We start from the raw sequence: 20,331 nt of genomic DNA, 5'->3' as shown, positions 1-20,331 counted from the left end.
TGAAACCGTTGCGTAATTGCAATTTGTGTAACACTCTTAATACAGCAATGATTAGACAATATGTGGATTACTGATTGAAAGTAATGTCAAAAAAATATTTATATTTTGAATAGAAACATTATCAAACCTGTTTCTGAATTATGCTGAAACGTGCTTGAGGTTGCTCTTTATTTAAAATAAAGATTCTTTTTTTGTTTTACAACTGATACCTCACAAGCCAGGTTCATAATTTTTCATGTTGTTTTTTTCTTTGAGTAAACAATTGGCAAAAAAAAAAAAAAATTTGTTTAAATGTTCCTAAAAGTTTATTTAAAACCAATTGTTAAGTTGTATTCTTACAGATGTACTGCAAAAGGCACAGACAAAATGAGGTAAATATACATTTTACAGTCACAGTTTTATAAATATCGTATAGATCAGATCTTTTGAGGGTGTTATCCGTGTCGGGTTACAAAAGATCTCCGCAGTGAGGAATTACATAGTACCTTGTAAATGATGTTCTTTTTTCTCAGGAACATGTGACTTGTGCTTGTCCTCTCATTTTGTCAAATGTTTTTCCTCTAAAATCTCCAACCAATGCATTATAAACGTTACTGTAAGGTAAGAGCCAGCTAATAAAAACATGAAATGCTACAGTAAGACCATGTAAAAATGTGAACATAAAAAAACAAGTTAATCTCAAAATGGCACAACATTTAAGCTTAGTGCGAATTGTCACATTTCTGTGGAAACATAATGATATCTACTGATCAGAATTGTAGCCCAAGTTGTGAACAGGCTGACACATGAACACTCTCTAACCCGGTGATGTAAAAATCAAAAACAGTACTTTCTAAATAAGAACAAAGTACCAGGCAAACATGAATTAAATACTAGTTGTTTTATACACGCTCTAAACATTACTATTTAAACAGGCTAAACGTTCTAAGGATACATTCTACACTTCTGACTTGAGGAAACTCAGAAGAAGAAAGATTGAGCATAAGAGATTCAGCTTTGTTGTTGGTTGTGAAGGTTTTTTTAACACATTTTTTCGAGTAGTTTGAGTGCCTATGATCTCTGAATGCTTCACAGTAGATTTCTTTTCTGTGGTAAACCAGACCAGAATGCTTTGCAACTTAACACCTGCAGGTTGACACTTTATTAGACTCCTTTAACATGTAACAGTCTCTTTTGCAAGTACTTGCTGTTATGCAAATCCACCAGTGATGAGGTCAAAGAGTAGTGGTTGGCGTCATACCTCAGAACAAAGTTTAATGTTATTCTGCAGTGATATATGGTGCTGATAAAAAGAAAAAAGGGCAAACTGTGACATCTGAACACTGTAAGCACTTGGGAAGTGATAATGTTAAAGAAACTTGAGGTCTTGGATTCCAGCAGACTGGGTTATCTTTCATCATGCAACAATCAGAACACCAGCACTTTCCATCCAGGGTGCGTGAAGGAGCAGCCAAAGAAGAGGCTGTCCACCACCTGATCCAGCAGCCAATCAAACACCACTTCCCTGTTCCCTGAGCCAATCGTCACCCTCAGCTTGAAGTTCCCCCCATCGCTGGGGTTGTTGTTGTTGCTCACAGGAAAGAGGTTGACCACTTCCATGTCAAAGGTCACAGAAGAGCCAACAGTGATTGCTGGTAGCTGGTTGGTCATCTCTTTTCCGTTCACAAACACAGCACCTGGAAAATGGTAAGCACATGGGAATTTAACACTAATGTTAACTGCTGTTGGTGACAAATAAGACACTTTCTGATTTAAACTTCAGGGAAGGTGGCGTTGGTCAAGTTCATTTCTTTAAATCAGCTTAAACTATCCCTTTCAGTCAATCAGTTCAAAATGGAGTGAAAGGGTTACTCCACCCCAAAATGAAAATTCTGTCATTAATCACTTAACCCCCCCGTCATTCAAAGCCGTAAAAGCGCTGTTCGTCTTCGGAACACAATTTAAGATATTTTGGATGAAACCCTGGGGCTTGAGACTGTCCATAGACCGCCACAAAGATGCACTGTTTATATGTGTATTAGGCTTCGATTTGAAATAAAACAGCACATCCTTGTGGCGCGGAGGACACAGAAGAGCATACGCAGCACAGTGGTGTGGAGGGACATGGAGACGATTGAAAGGAATTATTGAATAAAGTCGTTATTTTTGTTTTCTTTGCTTACAAAAAGTGTTCCCGTCGCTTCATATAACCCAGATTGCACGTCTGATGGCAGATTGACTGTTCTGACAATGACTTTTCATACCTTTTGTGGACCTTGACTATTATTTACTTGGCAGTCTATGGGACAGTCTCAAGCCTCCAGGTTTCATCCAAAATATCTTAAATTGTGTTCTGAAGATGAACAGAGCTTTTCTGGGTTTGGAACGACATGGGGTAAGTGGTTAATGACAATTTCATTTTAGGGTGGAGTATCCCTTTAAACAATTCATTAGATTCATTTTTTATTAATCTCCCAGAAGTCTGTGAGTGTTCATTTAACTGATTTAGCAATAAACACGAATACTTACCTAACATTTCTTATGCTTTGTTAAACTGATTACATATCACTTTGGCTTGTGTTCATTGTGTTAATTTGTGACATTTTAAAATGTATTCAAATAGAAAAATTCATATTTTGAATTGTACTGTATTTTTAATCAAATAAATGCAGCCTTGATGAGCAGACGACACTTTCACCGACCCCAGACTTTTGAACAAAAATTTATATACTGAATATCTTAAAAAGTTGTATAAATATTATGATAGTTTTTAAGTATATTGTCCTGCTCGTACCATTAGTGGAGATGCAGACAGCCTGATCTCTCTGCAGTGAGTCTGTGTCAGTTCTGCTATCCGCACACACACCCAAACTGTCACGCTTATCTGTCTGTCCAGCAGCTGTGATCCTGCAAACAAACCAAAAATCAGACACACAATGAGTGCCACATACGATAAGCCTGCTGATATATTACTGTAAAAATGTTCTTTGCGATGATTCTGCATCTTTTTCCGTATGTATTGTAATCTGATCTTAGCCTATTAATAGCACCCCGGTGTCATATAGCCCATAGTTGATATGCTATGAGAATATGTGGAAGAATGAAACGCTGATGTACTTGAAGGTGAGGGTCTGGCCACAGAAGTACGTGGGGGAGTTGGAGTAGAGCACACCACCGCTACCAGGTGATGAATCATTGCGCATGGCGATGTTCTTCCTACTGCTTAAAATGTAACCATCCACGCCTGGAAGCCATTCTGTAAACGCACAATAAAACAACCTTCATGTAACACTTTCACACTCAGTGGAGGCGTTTTATGAAAAATGTCCACAGAAATTTGTACATTTACTCACCCTCAAGTAGTTCCAAACCTGTATGAATTTCTTTCTTCTGCTGGACATAAAAGATGATATTTTGAATGGGGTAACCAAATGGTTGCTGGTCCCCACTGACTTCCATTTTATGGAGAAAAACTACTACTTGAGGGTGAGTAAATGACAATTTTCATTTTTGGGTGAACTATCCCTTAGACATGCAGCGTAATATTAGAGCGTGTTTGCAATTTCAGGCTTTCATTCAGTTTGTACCGTGGGGTGCTAGCGTGGTGTAGCCGGTCTGTGGGATGCTCCACGGGCTCCATTCGGTTCGGCCCTCTCCTCTGGCACACACACGAAACAGGTAGTCAATGTGCGGGTCAAGATGGAGCACCAGAAACTCAGGGTCTTTTCCAATGTATGCATCCTCGTACTGAGAAGAGTTACCACGACGGTACTGCAAGCGATAGTCTTGAGGGGTAAAGTCATCGTCCACCTACACACAAACAGCAGGCATCACCAACGGTCGCCTGCCTTGTGATTTTGCCAAGTAAGACATGTTCCTGGATCAACATCTTCTGTTGATTCTGGCTCAGCATTACGGTCCAAAAATACAGCTCTAACCCAATCACTACCCCTAAACCTAACCCTACCCATAATTTATTCCTAAAATCATAGGGAAATTAAACATCTAACCCTGATTGTAACTGACATTTCTTGAAAACTTGTCGCTCAATTCTGATTGGTTGATTGGAATGTTGATCCAGGAACATGTTGTACTTTAGTGAAATCGAGTACACTATTATGAACAGGGTCACGTGGGGAGGAAAATTTCTGAAGGACATGAACAGGGGAGGACAGACGCACCTTACACCAGCGCACCAGCACACCGCCCGGTCTCTCCACCAGCTCCTCAATCTGGACGGGTGGATGAGAGGCCACGCTGCCGTGCCGAGCCACGTGCGCACGGAACATATGCAGCAAAGAGTCGTCCAGCTGCGCAGACAGACACGGCACGTCCACCAGCACAGGTACCTCAGGCAGACTGAGGACACATTGTGAAGACTCATTACTGTATCCGTTCATATATATATATCTTTGTGCATTTATAACTTTTTGGACAATTGTTATGAATGCGAAAACAGTTATCATTATCTTTATAGTTAATGTTATTGGTGTGAACGGCCTTTAGCAAGGAGTTAACTGCTCTTTAGATTTCTTCTTTATGTTACCGTGAACATTTCTTTTTCCCAAACTGAGGGACGAGTCAGTAATATTTCCTGATGTATTTGTTCTCTTATAATAAGGATTAATTGACTAAATGAATTTTACCATTTAAAAGGATCATTCTAAACGCTTTCAGATTAAAGATCTTTTAAAACGGTTTATTCTAAAACAAAGGATAATATTTAAGTGGCATCCACAATGGCCCACGATTATTGCTGGAATGACTGTAGGCATGTAAAAACTTGATCCTGGGGTACATTTTAATCATGTAAAATGAATCACAGCTAAGGCAGCATGGTTTTATAAAGCTAAGCTTGAGTGATTCAGCACACCCCTGCTGGTACAGTGGCCATCTCTCCATTATACTTTGAGCAGATGAGTCATAAAACACAAAACAGATGAGTCATAAAACCAGGCATTAGTAAAGGTTAGGTGATACATTTTTTTAAATGAGTGCTTCAGGAATTATTTGAATACGGTCTTCTGAACTTCTGGAAAAGAGGGCTTTGCGTTCTCTGTTCTCAAGATCTGAATCTCCGTGTATTCAGCGTTTCTAGACAGGAATTGAGAGTGACGGTGTGATTTCAAAGCTCTTCGCCATTCACTGGCCCAGCTGAGGTTTGTTAAGTGAATGAATTTGTGTGCTCCTCACCTGTCCAACTGGATCTGGAGGGCTTTCTTAGTGAAGCTGCCCAGCTTGTCCTCCTTCTCATTTATACCACAGCGGATGGCAGCCTCCCCTGAAGGGACAGTCATATAACATTCATAACTGAACGTTAGGCAGTGTAGCGAATAATCAAATAAGCTCTTGAGGAAATTACAGCAACCAAGATGTTATATGGTGTCAGCACTGTTTGTGTTAAACGGTTTAAAAACACGTAACATTTAATCAGCTAACAATTTAATAAGTGGCAATTATCCAAATGGCAGTGCTGGTTCATATGAGTCAGTAGGTTCAAAAATTTGATTATTTTCTACACCCACTATACTCTCAGATAATCAAATTGCTGCTATTTAACTATTTATTAAGCATATGTCCAGCCTGATTTAGTCTTACAATCTTGTGAAAAGAAACTGACTGCTGGTCCTCATCTGGCACAAGGCTAAATCTAATTTTCTGATCTGATAAATACATTCTCATAACAAATATGTCTGGTCTTTACATACTTTAAATCCCATGAAATCGGATTAGTGTGACTGTAGTTGAAGAATAAACAATGACTGGCCAGTCTTCCTTCTACTGATCTGGCAGACCCACCCTCTCGGAGCAGCTCATCAGCTGTGCTGACTCCATGCTCAATGAGCTTCTGACAGTCATCTAAGGGACTGACACTGTCCAGCTCGATGTTGTCAACCTCTTGCAGCAGAGTGTTCAGCCTCTCGGTGAGCAGTCGACTCACTGCTGTCTGCAGCTCCTGAAAGTGCCGTTGCAGAGCCTCACGCGTCTGACTGGCACTTCCACGCACCTGAACGAACACACACACACACGATTTACTACAAACATCTGCAGTACATATAGCTCAATAAATCCACATTTCCACAAACTACAGGCTAAAAAGACATTTTTACATTTTACATTTTTTGATTTTAATCTAGTGCACTATTTAACCAGGATTGTTTTCTAAACTAGGTTTAAATTACAGTGATTGACAGATGGTGTCTGTGATGGCATTTCATAACTGAGATTTTAAACAGGATGCTGATGCCGTTGCACTAGGTAGCACAAGAAAATGATCTGTAGTTATGATCAAAACAGCGAAAATTGCAATGTTGTGATATATTATTAAATATTACGATAACTTTAATTTGAATATATTTTAAAATGTGATTTATTCCTGCAAATGGCAAAGCTGAATTTTCAGCATCATTACTCTAGTCTTCAGTGTCTCATGATCCTTCAGAAATCTTTCTGCTGCTTATATATATTATTATAAATAAATATTTATTTTATATATATATATATATAATTTATTTATTTATATATATATATATATATATATATATAAATAATACTTAATCATATTGTCCCATTGTCAGCATGTGAGATTGGCGATACACAATATTTTCATGCTAATTTATTTAATTATTTACTTCGTTTCATGGCTGGAGAGTGAACCAACTCCAGGGTAGGGCTAAAAGCAGCCTAATATTAATGTAATCTATTAACTACACATTATATCTTTTTAGTCAAGTAGCATATGGATGTCATGTCAAAATATTTTTTATATGACTGTATGTATTTAGAAAAATTTAATAAAAACACTGAAAGGTACTAATTCTAGTGCTTACATTTCCTCAGCTACAGAAAACGAGCAAAGAACATTTACAGAATCAAAGAACACTGACTTCAGTCTAGTGGGAGTTTATGCACTTTAAAAAAAAAGAAAAAAACATTTTAAATCAATGAAGCTGTGTACACTGTATGAATAAATCTCTTATACATACACCATGTACATCTGCACTTTGTTTATGATGAGAGGATTTGCGAGAGAGCAGAATTCAGTCAGCAAGCGCACGCTTGATTGGTTAGAACTCGCAACACTGTAAAAACACGTAAAAATTAAAATGGAACAAAGAAGCCCGAATATTAATTAGATAATACGACTATCAGCACAACCCTAAAAAAATATGAGTTCAAGTCTAAAGAAACAAGCTGATAATTAAATAAGCCTGATTTGAATGCAAAATACAATTCTATTGTTATAGAATGCAAATACTAGAACAGTAAATCAACAAAATGATTCAAAAATTTAAAGGTGTACATTTAATCATATACGTAATGAGGGGTGCATAAAACTAAGACAGGAACTTGTGTGCCACAGTCTTGTTTTGTACATGAAGCGTAGGTCTGAAAGCGGAAGTGGTGAGAAATGAATGGCACATTTCAAATTTTCTTGATGCATCTTTCAGACGAACTACTTCACCTTCAGTAAATGGAGCCAAGAGTGACAGGAAGTCTAGTGGTTTTCAATGTAAAAAAAAAAAAAAGAAAAAAAAGGTTCCTCTTGTGAACACTTGTGCTTGCAACAGAAGTTTAGCGTGGGCTTTTCAATGCCACGTATCAATGAACATTTATATGTTCATTGATACATGCTTCAACTGAATTATGGTCCAGTACAATATTGCTTAAAACCTAGTGAACCATCGCACACTTCACACTGACATAAAAGGAGATGTTAAAGGCAAAATTACGCTCTGTAATTTTAAGAATTCCTTGAGTCATATTTCTGGAATGAGGAAAAGTCTCATTCCCTTATAATCAGTGAAATGAAACGAAGCTCAAACAAACGTGTTGACAATTTACACCATGGAACTCGACAGACTGCCGTCACAGTACGTGTAGGTAAAGATAACGCCCTGTTGTCCAGGAAGTGGGAAGAGAGTCTAAAATAACACAGATAAAGTGGCGCAGGATAAATGGATGGAACCCAAAAGAGACGGTGGTATTAATCAACCTCAGTGGAAAGTTCCAGACTCCGCTTTGTTTGCAGCTGACAGAGGAAATGCTTCTGTCCAGAGACGTGCATCATTCCTCAGACGCTGAAGTCTTATCAGCAACAATCTGAACATTTCGAGCCTGGACAGACTCCTCTGCCTAAATATTGTTATTCGTGACAATGCGCTGTGAGGAGTGGGTGGAGGGAGGAGGCAGGACCTCAGGCCTCTGCTGCTTTGGGTTTTGGGCAGCTATTAGAAATGCTGACTCCTCATCACAGGATGTTTAGACTTAGCCCAAAACTGGATCTCTGGGAATAGGCCAGGTCAGAACGGTCCTACAAAACTCTTTAGAACAAATGTGTAATGTCAAATGCACACTGACACACATGACCACTTTGGGTGGGGAATCAGCAGGGACTTGGCCTGATATATTAATATCTGAGCCACAGAAGAATAATATTCTTGTAGCTCTGTTTAGTGTAATATGAGTCAAAATTATATTCTTAGCTTGTTTGGATATTGATCAAATTCAAAATAACAACTACAGGAGATTCACCTTCCCATTAAAGTCCCAAATCATGCAGTTCCTTGTTCACTACATAGCCAAAATGAGCAGTCTTTTAAGAAAAAACAAAACAACAGCTAACACAGAGTGAAAGACTGTATTTTTTCGATCAGGTAGGGTACAAGTGATTTCAAAACATTTCAGCTGGTTTGTATTTATCGTGTATATATTATTTCGTATAAGATTCATTTGGTTGAGTCATGCTGCGATAAAGCGATTCCTTGTAGTCCTATGGTGATGATCTCTTCAGCGCGCAGCTGTTGGTCCTGAGCAGGATAATAATTTAAAAAAGAAAGTAATATCATACATACACACACACACACACACGTTTGCTGAGAGAATATTAATACAGTACTGTGAAGTAAAATATCAGGATACTTTGACATTGATTTGGCCATGAACATGCATATGCCATTTTGGATCAAATACACCATAGCTCTGTATGTTTACAATGTTCTGGCTCGTGGGTAACGAGTGTGGGAAACAGAGGCCATTTGTAGGGTTTAAGGAAGCCTCAGTGGCTGAGACCTGGTGTAACAACTTAAAGAGGAAGTAGACTAGAAACAGCTAATGTGAAATATACATCAAACTCAACCACGGACCAGGAAGCTGCCGTTCTTTTAATACATAAAGAGTTACAATACAGATGAGCCTCTACAACTGGAAGCTTGGAGTAGCTCCGTTTAAAAATGTAGTTTGACCCAAAGATTGACCACAAATGCTGTGTCCTTGCTGTGAACAACAGCGCATGTGATATGATCATATCAGATGCGACGCACATATGGGATCTCCCTAAGACAGCTGTACACGCTGTGAGGGTAATCGCAGTACCCCAGGGCGTCATGCAACCACTAGTCAATGATCCTGAAAATTTGGTTTAATTCTCTGTCCTGTTGTCCATGTGTTTACCGTCTCATAAGAGGAGCAGGAAATTACAGCCTTGTTTACACACTGAATGAAGCATTCTGGGAGGTGTGGGGGGAGGAGGAGGAGGAAGTTGGGTAAGATGCCAGAAGCCAAGTCTGAAGATAACAGTGAGCTGCAGGCCAGCTTTACATCCTTCAGCAACCCCAGGAGACATGTGGCATGAATCAGCCCTTCTGTGCTGACCAACAGGCTTCCTGGCACAGAGGATCCAAGACAGCGGGAGTATCATTTACCCTCGCGCTCTCAAAAACACCCACATGTCACATTATTTGGTTACGGTTTAGGGAACCACTACCTTTGTGCAGCTGAATTGTTTTTGCCATTTTCAACAATGTGTTTGATGATTTTAGGCTATAGTGCATGCTGGGTGAGATCAATAGCAATTTCATTACGGTCTCTATGGGTTTAGCTTGACTGGAACAAGAAAGAGAAAGCAACAATCTCCTCAGTGTAAATCTGTTTTTATGATAAGCAGCCATGACCGAGACATGGGTTAAGCAAAGGAGATGAGAAGGGAGTTTTCAGTTACTTCTATTTCTGCCAGGGTTGTGTGCCCTTCAGAATTGAATTGAGGATAGATAGTCATAAATATTAATTTAATTGGAAAATAGCAAATTGTTAAATTCTGAGTTTTGGCCACCCATGATTTTGGCTGCCCACTGTGAAATATTAGGGTTTTAAAATACTACCATATAGAATATATATGAAATATATACCGACTGGCTGTTACGGTCACATTGCACAGTTCTGTGTGGACTGGCACTTTGCTTGTTATTGAAAACCGGTTTCTTCTTGCAGTAGCAGTGCAGAGAGTCACAGCCGTACCTGTTTGCGTGCCTGGCTGAGTCCATGCAGTCTCTGCTGTAGCTCGCTTCTGTAGTTTTGGGCTGCTTCAATGCTCTCCTTCGCCTCCTGCAGCAACGCCTCTGCCTCTATTGACATCCTTGTTGGCCTCTGCCAAATCACAAATATCAAGGTAAAGTGTAGAAAAACATTGCCATTGATAGAGATAACTTTTACTTTGACTGGATCTATCACTTATGGGCTTAGAGAGCATTCTAGAGAAAGGCTGAAACCAAAACACGCCCATTTAAGAAAATGTCACATTAACAATGCTAAACTAATAATAACAGGAGTGTGAAATTCCACAAGGCCAAAAAACGGAGTGTTCTTCAGGTTCATAAATTTAACAGCAACTTTATGAAACCATCAGGCCATGGTTTCCACATCTTGTGGATGTGAGGAAGCATGTTTTGAATCATAACAACGTATTTACAGCCTTATCTGTAGAAGTTTAGCACAAGAGAATGAAACAGTTGTGTATAGTTATGACTAAAAGGCAAAGACACTATAAAACTGAGAAACCACATCCATGTCAACTGCTGTAGCAGTGCAAAAGTCACAGGAGTCATGGAAATTAATCACTGGCCTGAAGACCACATGTATTGTGCTATAAATTCATAAAACTAAACCGAAGCAGTGAGTCAAAGAGCAGCACATCAGCGTGGGCCACAGTATCTGACAGGATGACATCAGTCTGTGTGACACTCAAACCGCACTGCCTGTTTGTGTTAGTTTAGAAAAGAAATCTTGCAAAATGGACATTTTAACATACAACTAATCATATATACTTTTAAAATAAAAGAGCAGCAGAGTCCTTAGCCATCTTCAAGACTTGGCTAAAAACATCTCTTCCATCCTTTTTTTTTTTTTTTTTTTTTTAACTCTTAAGCAATTATTCTAATTATATTCTTTAAAAAAAACTACCTAGCTTTCTAATCTTTTTGTATTTGATCAGTTTTCTTTTCATTTATTATACCATTAACAAAAACAAAAAAAGACCTCTAACATTAGCTTGCTTTATTCTTTTTCTATTGGTTTTCTTTTTATTATTTAAAAAGCCCTTGATGTGTACTGCATTAAGCAAACTGAGACTTGTTATAGCACTTGTATATCATTGCTCTTTTGATTGCTTCCATTGTCCTCATTTGTAAGTCGCTTTAGATAAAAGTGTCTGCTACATGTAAAATATTTAAAATAGTTAACATTTTTTTATTTTTGTACAATAAACAAATCAGTTACGGTGTTGGGTCACCACTTGATGTAAAATCTGGATCTTGAAGCAAAAACAGTCACACCAAAATGTATTATGTTAATAAACAGCTCTCACATTCACTTCACTGATCAGGCGATCTCCTTTAAGGCTAGCATGCTACAGTGAAACCACTTCCGCTGAAGATGACGTGAAAGCAACTGCTCTATTCTTACATGTGCCCATGTGGCTTAAATTCACAAGCATGACTGAACCTACCCATAGACACAACCCTGAACCAAAGCTACAACTCCACTTCTGTACAACAGTGCCTGTATAACACTGGTGTCATTGTGCAGGAGAGAACAGCTGCCTTTGTTTATGCGTGTAAATGAACTCAAATACCGGACAGGTGGATCGGCAGCAAGTTATTCAGTTTACCCTTGTTTAACACAAAAGGTGCTGACCCTAGTGCACCAGAGCAGAGAATGAACCGGTGCTTAACTCTCAGAAGCCCCCTTTCATCTATACACCTATGAGAGAGAAACCTAAATAACAAACTGTGACCTGCACCAATAAGCCTGTGAGTTTCCACAATCATCTACCTTATGATCAATGCATAAAAAATAAAACACACACACACACACACTACAACAGTGGAATATTTAGCAAATTTTGACATTTCATGATCAAGGCAAAGGGAGGGGTTCTCCAAAATCACGGTCTAATCCTCTGATTTAGCAGCAGGGATCTCATCCAGACTGGGGTTAGTAATCTTGGCAAAGAGCATTAAAGACAAGCAATTACATTATTACTCTTCCAGAATCCTTTCCCACAAGTGAATCCATCAGGGAGCACAGCGGAGGACTGGCTAACTTTCAGAGGGACACGAATGACCTAGATGCAATGGCAAAAAAAAAAAAAAACTGCTGCCAAGAGACAGTGTTGGGACTTCCAGTGTGAGATGTCGCTGATCTGAGGATCATGTGTCCTAATTCACAATCTGTGACCGTTCACTGATAAGGGCCACGGTTTAAAGGGCCCTTCTACTGAGATGAAGTAAATAAGATGGATTTAAACAAAACACACAAACAGAAGCGTTTATGAACTATTCAGAGGTTTTTTTGCATTCTACTGTCCTTCATCTTTACACTTATTAAAACGTCCAATCCAAGCATAACAGGGCAGTTATGTAAAGTGCAGTAATTCTCTCAAGAGCCATGCTGATGCACCGTGCACACTCAACATGTTTATACACGTACAGCAACGGTAGAAATGAAAGGCAGCTGAGAGAAGAGCAGCACACATGGTAGTCTAAATGTCAACATCAGCTATGAAAAACATCTAAAATGTTTAGCAATTATTTTCAAACTCAATCAGCAGCTGTTCATGAGGCTCTTCTGTGAGGATCGCCACACCAAGACTCATCACTTTACAGTAACTTAAGCTCTTCAAACTGCTCCACCCACAAACCTTCTCACGAAAAGACAACACCTCTAATTTAGCACTGAAAAATAAACTGTTACAAAAACATATGGGATTATTAAACGTTTTTTGCTGCATTACCTTAGGCGATCCGTTCTTGTGACATACTAACTTCTGCCGCGGAGTTCCGCCATTGACGCCCTGGCAACAGTAAAGAGCTGGAGACACATATTTTCACTTTGATACAAACCTGTCATCCAATCGGATGCCGCAGTGCTGTGTTTTCCTCCTGTCTGCTGTCAGATCTAGCCAATCAGATGATTGGACCTCTCTTGGCCCCGCCTGATCTTTTGTTAAAAACCAAAAGCGCATAAAACCGCCAGGTCCTTTGGCGTCATACAATAAGTAAAGGTAACTTTGTTTTAATCGCAAAATGAGAGCGGTTACGTTGCAGATGTTTATTATTTAGGAATAGTATCAAAGACTTTCAGAACGAACATCTACAAACAACGTTGTCACAAAGCGGAATACAAAACTTACTGTGGAGTAGAGACGGTTTAGCTACAGATATTATAGTGCCTATAGTTATCTTGTCTATTTGGTTATTTATTGCAAAATACACTCACTGCCACTTTATTAGGTACACCTTGCTAGTACCGGGTCCACCCCTTTTGACTTCAGAACTGCCTTAATTCTTCGTGGCATAGATTCAACAAGGTGTTGGAAACATTCCTCAGAGATTTTGGTCCAGACATGACAGCATCACACAGTTGCTGCAGATTTGTCGGCTGCACATCCATGATGCAAATCTCCCACGTCCCAAAACTATTGGATTGAGATCTGGTGACTGTGGAGGCCATTTCAGTAAAGTGAACTCATTGTCATATTCAACAAGCCAGTCTGAGATGATTTGAGCTTTGTGACATGATGCATTATCCTGCTGGAAGTAGCCATCAGAAAAGGGGTGCACATGGTCAACAACAATACTGAGGTAGGCTGTGGTGTTTAAACGATGATCAGTTGTTACTAAGGGGCTCAAAGTGTGCCAAGAAAATATCCCCTACACCAGTGGTCTCAAACTCAATTCCTGGAGGGCCACAGCTCTGCAGAGTTTAGCTCCAAACAGCTCCAAATCACACCTGCTTGGAAGTTTCTAGTAATCCTGAAGACCTTGATTAGCTGGATCAGGTGTGTTTGATTAGGGTTGGAGCAAAACTGTGCAGAGCTGTGGCCCTCCAGGAATGGAGTTTGAGACCACTGATCTAGAGTTTCGTATGCAGACTTATCATTTCAAAGAAAATATGTTTAAAATTTTATTTATATATTTTCTGTATTTAATATGTAAATATGTAAGATTTGGAATCTTGTGATAAATTATATTGCCTGACGTAAAAAAAGAGTATTATACATTTGTATAACATAAGTAAATAAATAAAAATTAATAATTCATATGGGGTTTTCAGTGCCAGTTTAATGTTAGAGTAAAGCGTCGAATAATTTGCTGTGCTGGTTCGTTTTTTTTTTGGGGGGCTAGTTGGCTCCAGTCAGGGTATGTGTTTACTATGCTGATGGTAAATGTGTTCACTGTTGAACAGTGTTGTAGCACCAGAGGTTTGGTAGCTGCTTTGTGTGGGCAATGAAAGCCAATTATATACTCAGTGTTATTTTGTGAAGACTCATTAAATGGATGGTATTTTATGATATTAAATTTTACAGCTTGAAGTAAAAAAGCCCTTCTATTACAGTATGTTTGCCTCTAAATTAAATTCTTATAGGGTTCAGAAGGAGACGCTTATTTAATCATCTAATCAAGCTATATATAAGCTGCTGCTTGCCTCACTACAGCAACAGTCCTTCTAGCATTTCTCCTCCTCCCCACCTCCATCCTCACTCCTTTAAGATATTCTGCCCTATATACAGAACCTATCTATTTAGTAGTCTCATAGGGGGTAAATTGGAGCTTGAGTTGCTTCATCCTTGAACCCCTCCTTTGCATACAGCAAGCCAAATACCCTTAATCACTTAAGAAGTAACATGAACATCATGGTATGTAGCCTATTCTTTAGGCATATGTAAAATATCACTCCTGTGATATGCAATTCACTTGTAGTCTACATTACTAACGGTGCTTGATGCTGGGATATTTCTCCTAAAATTCTTCCTCTTGCAATAGTTTAACCCTTTATTATGAAGTGAAATATTTCTTGAACAAGAATATGGGAATTAAGCACTTATTATTTTACTTAATATTATTTAAATTGTTACCGAAAAATCTGACACCTAAAAGCTTTCAGAACTGACAGAAAAGTGTGTGAGACTACATGAAATCTGATATTCTCACGTTTCAGTGGAGTTGAATACAGCGTCTTTAGAAAGGGTGGTAGCCACAAGAGACCTGTCTCCACCCATTCACTGCATTCAAAAAAAAATATTGACAACTGAATTGTATTGTTCGCTGCGAACACTAGAGGTCTGCAAGTATGATATGACATCTTAGAACGGATTTTCTATTATGTAACACTGGATGGCGCTGGATCACAGTCAACAGATGTTACATGGTCAGTAATGTCTGGAGGAAGGATGTGCAGATATTAATGATGGTGATGATTAGGGCGAGTCAGTGGAAGTTCATGTTAGATTTAAAACACGAGTGCAAAAGATCAGCCTTTCATATCACTAGTTTGTCATCTGTTTGTTAAATGTTTTCTCAAATATTTCATATCTTGTGTTGTTGCTGATTGATTACTACTAAACCAGCGTGCTAAAGAACATTCTGGCATTGGATATTACTATTAATAATCAGACTGATTCAGATAAGAGCTACAAAGGACTTTGAGAGTTCTCTTTTGAAGATGAAACATTATATGGACTTGTTAAGAAGTTTTTTTTCCCTCAGTGTTTTTATGCAATAAAATGACAAAGGAATAATTCAATTGTTAACATTTACTTTCTCTCACATCACCTATATGACTTTTGTGGCACATAAAATACGATATTTTGAGAAATGTCTCTATTTTTTATTTATTTTTTATTTTTTTTCTGAGGTGGTAAATTTAGTGTTAAGTAGCCATGATTAGAACATGACAGTAATGACTGGATTCTGCCCGGAAAGAGGGTCATTGTGCTTTGACTTGGATATAAGTATCTGAAAGAAACCCCATGTAGTTAAGACAATAACTCTGACCAGGCATTCAGGGAACAGTTTTGTTTTGTAGGCTTCATGCAGCCAAGCTCTTTTTGTACCCTACTTTGTAATCTTCAGGCTTCTTAAAACTGAAGGACTGACAGCATTTGCTGGATTTGAGAGGTAAGAAAAACAAAACTGTTACTGTGTTAATTTTTTTAACATGTAAGAAAAACAGAACCAAGGACAATACCATAAATCAGTAGCAACAGTGCAGATCTTATATGCTCAACCTTGCAATTGGAAATTAACCTTCCAGCATCCATGGAGATAAATTGGACTAACTAACTAGTATGCATTTTATGTTATTATTATTATTTGTAGTACAAGTGAGTAATAAAATAGTGACTTATACTTTTTAATATTTTATAATAGTGTCTAATATATTTTATTATTAACCAAATTATTAAATATCTACTCTAGTGTAGTATTTACTCATTAGATACTACTTAATCCAATAGAGGCTATAATAGTTTTTCATTGCATATTAATCATTATTTTTTTACTTATTCTTCCACGAGATATGACTGCTTTGTTATTAGCATGTATTTATGAGAAACCATTATATATTGTTGTTGGTACCATTTCTTATCTAATTTGTTATTTGCTTTATGGACATGATGACTAGTAAATTATTGGTGACTAATTAATTACCTAGGCTACTAGTGAGATTATTTATAATATCATAAAAAAATACAAGTTCGTTTCGAGGACTGAAGTTAAACGGGTTTCCAAATAGTGCTCAGGTGAGTCATGTTTCTGATCTGGTCTAATCCACTTTTGGTCGGTGGGTACAAAACAAAAGCGCCAGCTACAGGACAAGGCTGTTTCCAGCAGCATGTGTTATGATGTCCCGTAGCATGTGGCTGTCAGCACTGGAATACGGGGTGTTCCTATACATAGGGACCGCCCTCTGGATGAAGCGGAGACATTTACCACAGCAATGTCAACCCAATCCGAGGATGGGGAAATGCACGTTGCACGCTCCCTGTGTGGACCCATCGCAGCACAGAAAATAACGGTGTGAGTACTACGGAGCGATGGCACCGCCGACTGATGCGTCTTCAGCACAGCCTCAAGGATCCCAGGAAAAAACGCTCATGGCAATTTAAAGAAACATTGATTTTGCATATTTGAATGCATCGCATCAAGTCCGCTCACGCCACCAAATCGTGATTGGAGCTGATTTATCTGATGATGGTTTTCTAGAACAGACTGTTCCATCACAACAGAGACTGAAGATCCGATCCATCACCGGTGCTTTATTAGCAAGTCCGTCACAGTGGTGCTAATATTCTCTTCTCGACATCGGAATAAGAACATCTGTGATTCTCAGGAGCCAGCTGCACCAGCTCTAAAGTATTCGAGCATCCTTCCGCCAGTGTGCATCATCATCATCATCATCATCATCATCATCGCGCCCTGCAGCTCCATCGCAAGAGGGAGGATCCGCAGAGGAGCTCTCTGGGCAACACTACACACACATTCAGAGGATGCTTTGGATGTAATATAAATAACGATGGGGAAAGATCAGGAATTACTTCAAGCGGTGAAGACTGAGGACCTGATGACGGTGCAGAAGCTCCTGCAGAGGCCCAAACCTGGGAAAGCAAGTAGGTTTTGCTTGATTTTAAAACAGCATTTACATTATTGCTTGCCATGTTATGGCTGATAGAGGCAAGAGAGATCGTGATTAGTTGGATCTTTCATTTGAGAAGGCGTACACTTGCCCTGCTCTTTAATTATGGCTAGAGATGTTCAGGATTTCACTCAAGCTGTTGAAAATACCAAAATATGCTGTGTTTTGGGTGCTGATGTCCTCATCACGCTTCTTAACTAGCTTTGCCATCTTGGTGAACATCTTGGTTTTGGTGGTTCACCAGTTAGACCAGTATGGAAATTCATTACTGGACTGAGCTGGTCTTTGAAAGGTTCCCAGTGTTGGATACTGTGGTGTTCCCGACTGTCATGTGATTGAAATCACGGTTGTTTATCAATTAATTAATTATTATTATTATTATTTTTAATAAAGTTCTGAGTTATTCAGTTGATTTGCAATGTGCAAGTTATCCTGATGTTTTCACCCTAAAGGGGTGTTCAGCTGTTAATGAATGCTGTTTGTGCATGAGAATTATATGAACATTAATGAATTGTTTTGGAAATAAATGTCTTTCAATAGGCAGAACATTCTAGATACAGCTGTCTGGTAAACATTAAATATTTGTGTTATTGAGAAACAAACAAAAAAAATTTGTAAACTGTAATATTCAGTTGAAAAGCAAGTGTGAACATTCATATGCCCATCTAGATTGAGCTTCTGATGGTCTGCTTTGCATACCACAGACAGAGGTGGCTGCACCTCAAAATTCATTATGCTGGTCTGCTTTCTATCTCGTCCACCACATCTGTGACATTATCAGCAGCGTCTCACACAACAGCTCGACTGATTTCTTTGTCTCACATGCCTGTCTGTGGCGAGCGTGTTCGGATTAGAAGAACCCCGGGGGCTCAAGGCAGAGAGCCATGGCCATCACAACGCTCTTCTGAGAACCAGGCTCTGTCTCGGTGCTGCCTGTTCTCCAGTGTGGCAGCAGCACACTCCTGTTCGGCTAAACACTGCCCCCTGTAATGATGGGGTGAACGAGCATGAGGTGCAGCCACATCACTGCACTTTCACAATAGGAGAGAGAGGAAGGAGCTGTCAGCGAGCTTCTTCACTTGGCTATGTGCCATCGAAGCAACACGTAGATTTATGCTGTAAACTATGACAGCTTTTTGGCCCTGAATATGTATGAGACTGCTCTGTGAAAAAAACTCTGACTGTGATATAATCTTGGAGTATTCTGTCTTTTATAGTTGGTTATTTCAGGACATGGTTAATTATTGTAAGTCATTTCACTTATATTTGGAAGAATACAGGTGTGTTTTGAGAGTTTCCCTTATGAAGACCTGTGTTGAGTTCATATGTCATGAAAGCAGTAGAGCTTTACAGACAAGTTAATGCATTTCACACAAAAACAATGCATCAGCTTCTTCAAACAGAGAGTGATACACGTTTGTGGAAGTGTCGGTTGGATTTTATTTAAAGCTGTACCTCTGTTTTGGAAACACGATGCTACCCAGAAGCCAATTAGTTCTAGTCACAGCAACTGCAGTCTCCTGCTTGACAGTGATTGGTTGTGCTGGATGGATGCTGTCTGGGCTCTGTAACCAAGTTTTATTCAATCGACTGAAATATGGTACCTGCATTTGTTTTGTACATAAATCCTATTATGATAAAGCCATAGCTTATTTGTTCAAGATAATATTGACTATAGCTTTGAACAATCAAGTGGCAGGTTGAGAACATTTTGGTATATACTTTGGAAATGCTAATGATTCTTAAACATAGAAACATTGACAGGAGACGGCAGATAATAGTTCCTTTATACATTCGAAAACATATTAGTTTTCATTTACAGTTTTTTTCTGGCTGGTACTAGTACATTTACATTAGTACAGCATTTAATTTCCTTACAATTAAATTACCTCTTATTGAACCAGAGCAGAAAATCATGTAGCTGCACTATTCTGTAGAATTACAATTATTATCTCTGTATTCATTATAGTAATCTTCCATTTCTCAATAACACATTTAAAGATTGATTCTAATAGTTTGGTTTCCTGTGCTGGTGCTTAGGTTCCCAGCATGCATTGTGGCATAAATTATGCAGTTGTGTTTGCATACTGTCTGCTGGTTTATTTTTTTGTTGTTACTTGGTTGTAATGCTCAGTGATGTTCAGAGTTTTTAAATCTTAAATTGTTTGTTAATTGTGCATTTTGTATGCTGTTATCCATGTGTGCACATGGTAGTGTATATTTTTGTACTCGTTATTTATGTATGTACAATATTGCCACATTGCAAATTATGAAGTTATGTAAATGTTGGCAGTATGGTGAGGGGAGTTCAGAAAACATCATAAAACTTCCCCCAAAAAGTGAAACCAAGCTGCTGGCCAAGCTCATATTTGCACTCACTGCCAGTCAATATTAAGACAGTGGCTTGGAGCCCTGTAGCTAATCCAAGTAATCATTACTTCCACTGCTTAATGTGATGATTGAATTGCAGTGCAGATGGCTTTAAGTGAGTCGCAGAGAGAGAGAGAAAGAAAAGAGGAAAGAGTGCTGGGAGGGAAAGCAAGGGAAGCAGAAATAAGACACATCTCACTGGATGGTTGGCCACCTCTAGGGGATTTTAGT

At 38.8% G+C, this 20,331-nt stretch overlaps 2 protein-coding genes across 13 annotated transcripts in view; one reads left to right on the top strand and one right to left on the bottom strand.

Annotated features, from left to right (window-relative positions):
* Positions 1-1,118: 1,118 nt before the first annotated feature.
* LOC132149270 (cytokine receptor-like factor 3) lies at positions 1,119-13,199 on the bottom strand. The gene is made up of 9 exons (XM_059558379.1): positions 13,049-13,199; positions 10,276-10,404; positions 5,779-5,986; positions 5,173-5,260; positions 4,161-4,338; positions 3,567-3,789; positions 3,097-3,235; positions 2,774-2,886; positions 1,119-1,676 (listed from the first exon to the last, which is right to left on the bottom strand). Exons 2-9 carry the CDS (start codon positions 10,390-10,392, stop codon positions 1,408-1,410), a joined length of 1,335 nt encoding a protein of 444 aa, XP_059414362.1. The 5' UTR covers positions 10,393-10,404; positions 13,049-13,199; the 3' UTR covers positions 1,119-1,407.
* A 3,769-nt stretch (positions 13,200-16,968) lies between these two features.
* Positions 16,969-20,331, top strand: part of LOC132149268 (caskin-1-like) — a 96,976-nt gene continuing 93,613 nt past the window's right edge. For 6 of the 12 annotated variants that reach the window (XM_059558372.1, XM_059558368.1, XM_059558369.1 and 3 more), the window contains exon 1: positions 16,971-17,704. In XM_059558372.1, the coding sequence (XP_059414355.1) occupies positions 17,611-17,704 (94 nt within the window). In that variant the 5' untranslated portion in view covers positions 16,971-17,610. Of the gene's footprint in view, positions 17,705-20,331 lie in introns of all 12 variants that reach the window. The other 6 variants (XM_059558377.1, XM_059558375.1, XM_059558376.1 and 3 more) reach the window with 4 other exon arrangements.

This window comes from Carassius carassius, chromosome 9 (genome assembly GCF_963082965.1).
Source record: "Carassius carassius chromosome 9, fCarCar2.1, whole genome shotgun sequence".
Lineage (NCBI taxonomy): Eukaryota > Metazoa > Chordata > Actinopteri > Cypriniformes > Cyprinidae > Carassius > Carassius carassius.
This window is presented reverse-complemented; position numbering and strand designations above follow the sequence as displayed.

What these genes read in the sequence shown, in the direction of transcription:
- LOC132149270 (XM_059558379.1), bottom strand. Translation starts at nt 10,392, where the DNA reads ATGTCAATAGAGGCAGAGGCGTTGCTGCAGGAGGCGAAGGAGAGCATT. An exon ending in CTCCAGATCCAGTTGGACAG is followed by an intron (nt 4,339 to 5,172) that starts GTGAGGAGCACA and finishes ATGTGTCCTCAG; the next exon opens with TCTGCCTGAGGTACCTGTGC. An exon ending in CACCACGCTAGCACCCCACG is followed by an intron (nt 3,236 to 3,566) that starts GTACAAACTGAA and finishes GTGCGTTTACAG; the next exon opens with AATGGCTTCCAGGCGTGGAT.